This window comes from Gekko japonicus, unplaced genomic scaffold (genome assembly GCF_001447785.1).
Source record: "Gekko japonicus isolate JY-2015 unplaced genomic scaffold, Gekko_japonicus_V1.1 scaffold8, whole genome shotgun sequence".
Taxonomy (NCBI): domain Eukaryota; kingdom Metazoa; phylum Chordata; class Lepidosauria; order Squamata; family Gekkonidae; genus Gekko; species Gekko japonicus.
This window is the reverse complement of record NW_015167057.1, coordinates 777498-783497: the sequence shown is the minus strand read 5'-3', so window position 1 is coordinate 783497 and position 6000 is coordinate 777498. Positions and strand designations below refer to the sequence as shown.

At 47.0% G+C, this 6000-nt stretch overlaps 1 protein-coding gene across 4 annotated transcripts in view; it reads left to right on the top strand.

Annotated features, from left to right (window-relative positions):
- The window catches only part of ATP6V0A1 (ATPase, H+ transporting, lysosomal V0 subunit a1), a 73047-nt gene that overhangs the window by 20824 nt on the left and 46223 nt on the right, over positions 1-6000 (top strand). For all 4 annotated transcript variants that reach the window (XM_015412467.1, XM_015412463.1, XM_015412465.1 and 1 more), the window contains exons 8-9: positions 1937-2019; positions 3357-3450. In XM_015412467.1, coding sequence (XP_015267953.1) covers positions 1937-2019; positions 3357-3450 — 177 coding nt within the window. The remainder of the gene's footprint in view (positions 1-1936; positions 2020-3356; positions 3451-6000) is intronic.

Below are 6000 nucleotides of genomic sequence, written 5' to 3'. Positions count from 1 at the left end.
TCTCCATTTTATTCTCACAATAACCCTGTCAGATGGATTAGGCCATGTGTGACTGGCCCAGGATCACCCAATCAGCTTCCTTGGCAAAATTGGGATTTGAACCTGGGTCTCCCAGATCCTAATCTTGACAGCCTTTTCACTCTACTGTGCTGGTTTTCGCCTCAAAGGGTAGGGTGAAAATTTGCTAAATAAATAGATTGTCCAGGGAAAGATGATGTAAATAAAGGGTTTCTTTTGCTTTGCTCTGTCGTGTTTAGAGTGGCTCGCTTGCTTAAGTTACCTGGAACTATAGCTTTACAAACATTAGACTTCCCCTTTCCTCTGCTATGGTCTTAATTGTATGGATCTGTCCTTGGGGGCACAAAGGTCCTCTAATCTAATCTAATCTTGAGTCATTGGCTCATGTGTTATAAGCAGGGGTCATTTTGTAGAAAAAGAGGTGCAGGAGCTCATTAGCATAACTTATTTGCATATGCCACACTCCCTGACATCACCGGAAGTGTGTCAGAAGGCAACACCCACCGCTCAGGCTCCACTGGAGTGTTTTGGATTGCTAGCTATTGGGTGGGGGGAACGTGCAGATCTGTCCTCACAGAGGATAAAACTTGCTCTTAAAGGTGCCACTGGACTGTCTTGGATTGCTAGCTATGGGGGGACACACACGCAGATCTGCCCTCACAGAGGAGGGAGAGCTTGTACCTGAAGGTGGGTTCTGCAACTTACCTGGCTGCTTCTTGCTCCTCGTAGCCCGACTGAGGGCTGCTGGGAACAGAGGGTGGGGCTTGTTGCATGTGCCCGCCCCCTGGCCTCCTTACTGCTGGAGTTCTGCTCCTGCACGAAATGACCCCTGGTTATAAGAATGTGGGAGGCCAGAATTTCACATTTGGCAGCAAATAGGACTGCAGTTGTGCAAAGCCAACCAAGAGGGGATGTTTGCAGGGGAAAAGTGTAAGGTTGCCAACTCTGGGATGGAAAATACCTAGAGATTTTGCGGGTGGAGTCTGGAGAAGGGCAGAGTTGGGGGAGGGGAGGGACCTCAGCAGGGTATGATGCCACCGAGTCCACCCTCCAAAGCAGCCATTTTCTCCAGGGGAACTGATCTTGGTCATCTGGAGAGCAGTTGTAATAGCGGGAAATCTCCAGGTGCTACCTGGAGACTGGCCACCATTGAAAGGTGGCAGGAAGCTGGTGGTTGTTTCACCTGTCACCCCCCCGCCTACTTTCCCTCTAACTAGACTTTGAAACCAGTGGTTCCTGTTTAAATTGGGAATCGCTGCTGGTGGGAGGAGGGAGGAGTTGCGGTGGGTGGATAATTCACATCCTCTCCCCAGCAAATGTTCCTCCCCACCTCTGTGCAGGTGGAGGACGACAAAGGCATGGCTGAGAATCTTGTGCTTATTTTTGAGCCCTTCTTATATGATCTTCCTCCGAGGAGCTCAAGGCAGGGTTCACAGTTCCCTTCTTCCCCTCTATCCTTAATAACATTCCCACGAGGAACCGGACTAGCCCGATCTTTATGGCCGAGCTGGGGTTTGAAACGGCATCCTCCTGGGCTAAGCCCAGCCCTTTGATACAGGCCTGTAGCCAGGATTTTGTAATTTGGGGGGCCTTTAAATAAGTCAGTGGGCACTGATGTCACAAAATAAAACATAAAATTTAAATTTACTTTTGCAGCATTTGCTCTCTGCCTGCCAAGTGGGGAAGCAAGCCACGCTTGGGGAAGGGGTGGTGGTGGGGAGTCCTCCGGGCAGTCCAGAGAGCGTGGGGGATTGAAGGAAGTCGGGGGGAGGCTTGGCAGGAAGTCGGGGGGCCAGGCCCTGAAATGCCCCACTGTAGCTACGAGCCTGCTTTGATGGCTCAGTCACCTGGCAAGGCTTTGTGAGGGATTGTGCCCATCTGCTGCTTTCTCCCTGCATCAGTTTCCCTTTCCTTCCAGGGAGACTACGTGCACAAGTCGGTGTTCATCATTTTCTTCCAAGGCGACCAGCTGAAAAACAGAGTAAAGAAGATCTGTGAAGGGTAAGCGAAGTAAAAGTAGGTGGCTTGGGTTTTGCTTTTTGCCAGGATCCCAGCAAGTCTTGAACAACATTTCCTCTAAGCTGTGGAGTCCTGTGGGCAAAAATTCTACTTTGTGAGCTACTGGCATTAAAGTTGTGAGGCAGCGATTTGGCTACTGCATAAATTACTTTGCTCTGGAGCCTGAGCTAAGACAAAAATGTGTGAGCCAGAGGCTAAAAAACGGTGAGTTAGCTCGCACTAACTCATCTTAGAGGGAACACTGGTCTTGAAACCCTTTCTGGATTTTTTTCTCTTTGGAGGGCGATGCGGGAGCAAGTTTCCTTTAAATGCTTTCAGAGTCGGTCTTGACATATGAGAGAAGTTCTCTCAAAGAAAAAAAAGGCAGACTTTGGAAGGAAAGACCCACTGCCCTTCTGGTTGTAAGGTGTAAGATACAAGGTTTCTGTTTGCTACTCAGCGGGCAATCCCGAGAGTGATCCAGGTGACTCATCCAGAGTGTAGTTTTTAGCTTGTGCCTCTGTTCACAGATGACACAAATACATACATGAAATCTGCCTTCTACTGCCTTCTTCAGACCCTTGGGCATCAAGGTCACTGTTGCCTACTCTGGCAGACAGCAGCTGTACTTTGTGGTCTTGAGTTTAAACCAGGATTGGGATTAAACCAGGGACTGCTTGCAGTGCAGGGGCATTACGAGGGCACCGCTGTTTTACCCCAGGACAAATTCAATTTGGCAAAAATGGGGCTGCTGGGACTGGCATTGTGCTCAGTGGAGCCATCAAGACTGGACCTTGGGGTGGGAGCTTCACCCATCCTGGTTTAGCAAATGGGATTCCCCCCCCATGCATTCTGGGAATTGTAGTTCACAGGATCTCTGATCGAGGGAGGTGCAAATAACATGAACTCTGGAGTCTTAAACTGTAGTTAAATGTGTCACTGTGCTTTTCTGGTCTGTTGTTGCTACAGGCTATATTAAGTCTTCAGGTTTGGTTGCTGCGCTTTCTTCCACTTGGGTTTTGAGCATTCCGTTAACATTTGGTGAGAGGTTGTCTTTTTTCTGTTTGGGGGGGGAGGAATGTACTAAATATTAATTGTCAAATAAAATCTTTTTAAAAATACCAACCTTGAATGAAGCACCAATGTCACTATTTTTCTTAGAGCGTGTGGATATATTGACTAACAAAAAAGGACCGTTCCTTATGCAAATTGTCTGGCAATATCTAATTTCAGAAGTCGTGTTTATTTCACTTTATTTTATCACTCCTCTTTTTCAGAGAGCCTAGTTTTCAAATGCTGAGCATTGCCATCATATTAATCACAGCCTGGGTGTCTTTCAGATTCCGTGCTTCTCTGTACCCCTGTCCAGAAACGCCACAGGAAAGAAAGGAAATGGCTGCTGGAGTCAACACTAGGATTGATGACCTTCAGATGGTATGAGTGGTGATGAGGGGGAGGAAGGAGGGCGGCTTCCTTAGCTTTCACTCATGGTGGCTTTATCCTCGACCCTTAAATGGCTCCTTCTCCCAAATTCTTGGGTTCAGTGTTCACTCTTTTTAATTTGCTAGGTATTTTGGGTGCACCAGGTACCTTTCATCTTCGGCCTGGATCTATAGGGAGCTCGGGAATCTGCAGTCTGTCCCTGGGGGTGTAGGTGCACAGGTGCTCTGTTGCCTGCTTTATAGGACAAAGAGGGGCATAGTGCCCACGCTTTTCACTTTTGCCTGCAGGCCGCTCTTTGTAGTTTTGAGGCCCTGATATGTAAACGCAAATGCATGCGTGGGCTATCTTAGGAATGACTGACTGCTAAGTGTTGAGGTTGGTCTGACTGATGGAGGAGAGCACCCCACACTTTTTAGTGGTGAGAAATAGAAACCTAAAGTTTGCTCCATCCAGTTACCTTTATTCGTTAGATCTCCCAAAGCACCGCAGAGCTTTCACTTTAGCGCGATTAAATGTTCTCCCATCTGCCCTCCTGCAAGGGAGGTATGCTCACACCTCATATGCAAGCCGACTAAGTCCTTGTAATTCTGAACAGGTCGAGACAATTGAGCACGTTCTTTTATCTTGTCAATTCTATCACGAGATTCGTTCTAAGTATATTATGCCAATAATCGTCGCCTACCCAGGCAGGTGTAATCAGTTTTATTCTACTCTTCTTTTAGCTGATATTTGTAATGAAACTACTGCTAAGGTAGCAAGATTTTGTGCTGTGGCTATCCTAACCAGACAGAAGACTATTACTTCTTAGGAAATTTTAAAATCTACATTGTCTTAACTAAAATGTTTATCTGTATCAACCGTCTGGCTGTATTTTTGCTGTTAACTATATGTAACATTTTAAGGTATTTGCTGATCTTTGATCGTAATAAATCAAATTGAATTGAATTGATGGAGGAGAGCACAGCATTCTTCTGTCTTCCCTCTGTGCATTGCAAGCGACCACTTCCTGCAAAGAGAGCTCCAACCAGAACAGGTTTATGCCACTATGTGTTGATTTAGATCTCCTAAGATCCCACCAGGCTCTTTAATGGCCTTTGGGGTTTCTAGCCAGGCATCTTTCCTCCCCTTCAGTCTGGCTTCCAGCCTGGATTTATTGCCTAGGCAGAACTGATGTCCCCAGTGGGCATTCTTCTTCTAGAGACTTGGTGGTGGTGGTGGTGGGGGGATGATGCCTCCTTGCTGGTTAGGTTTGAACTCTTGACAGCTTTCAGCAACACGGACCCGTGCATCTTGCTGCTAGGCTGGCACCTTATAGTGGAGATTAAGAGCTGGTTCAAATTGCTTTTATTATCTGCAGTCTCTTGATATCCTAGGAGCTTTTGGTAAAGGCGCTAGGTTTTACGTTTACTACCCTGTATTCGGCAAGGTTCTAACTTGTCTGCCACGTTCCTCATCGAAATGATCAAGTGGGTGAACTGCATAGGTCGAAGTCTAATTCAGGCAGGGTAGAGATGGTGGTGGAAGGGAATTGGGGCCCTCTCGGGAGGTAAGATTACTTGTTGTGGATGGAGCGGGGTGCCGTTCCTTCTGTCAGAGCTTCTTGGAGGTGTGCCTTGTTCTGCTTTTGCTGATTCAGTAAGCAAGTGGTGGCTCTCTGCAGGAGAGCCCCTTTGGAGCTGTGACTGATACACCCATTTCTGGAAAGCAAGGAATCCTGAAGATTGTGATCCATGCCTTTGCTGCAACCTCGAGGACTGACTGCTGTAGTTTGATCAGTACAGAGCTGCCCTTGAAGACTGAAAACTTTTGCACGCTCACAAGAGCTTGGGCAGAATAGGCTAGCTCAAATTTATTCAGTCAGTTGTGTTATGAATATTATTTTTTCAGTTAGCTTCTGGGCAGTGTTCCCTCTAAGCTGAGTTAGTGTGAACTAGCTCACTGTTCTTTAGCCTCCAGCTCACACATGGCTTAGTGTGAGCTAGCTTGCCATTCTTTAGCCTCCGGCTCACACACGGCTTAGCTCAGGAAGGATGGCTCCAGAGCAAACTAATTTATGCAGGAGCCAAATCGTTCTCTCACACCTTTAATGCCAGTATCTCACAAAGCAGACTTTTTGCTCATGAGGCTCCACAGCTTAGAGGGAGCATTGCTTCTGGGCTAGCTTTGGTCTTTTCAAGACCTGCACTTCTCCCTACCCAATCTGTTCTGTCTCTCCTGCCACCTGTGCAGCAGAGGCGTGGCTGAAGATCCTATTGGTAAATAGAGACTAAGCAGAATTTTCTCTATCTTGGTCCCTCAATCTTGTGAAGTATTTGTTGCTAAATCGTGCAGGTGTACCTCTGGCCTTCAAGAAACCATTAAAAGGCCCAGTTGTTTTAATTGGCTTTCGGGGACTTTGAAAGTATGTAGGTCTTTGCTGTAGCTTTCTTGGTAGTTTTATTAGTGTGGTTTTGTTGCGGACTTAATTATTGCTGGAGCTTGGAGGAGCTGTTTATTTCGTAACTCCCCTTGAGTCAAAGGGAGTCAGGCGAAGCTAAAGTG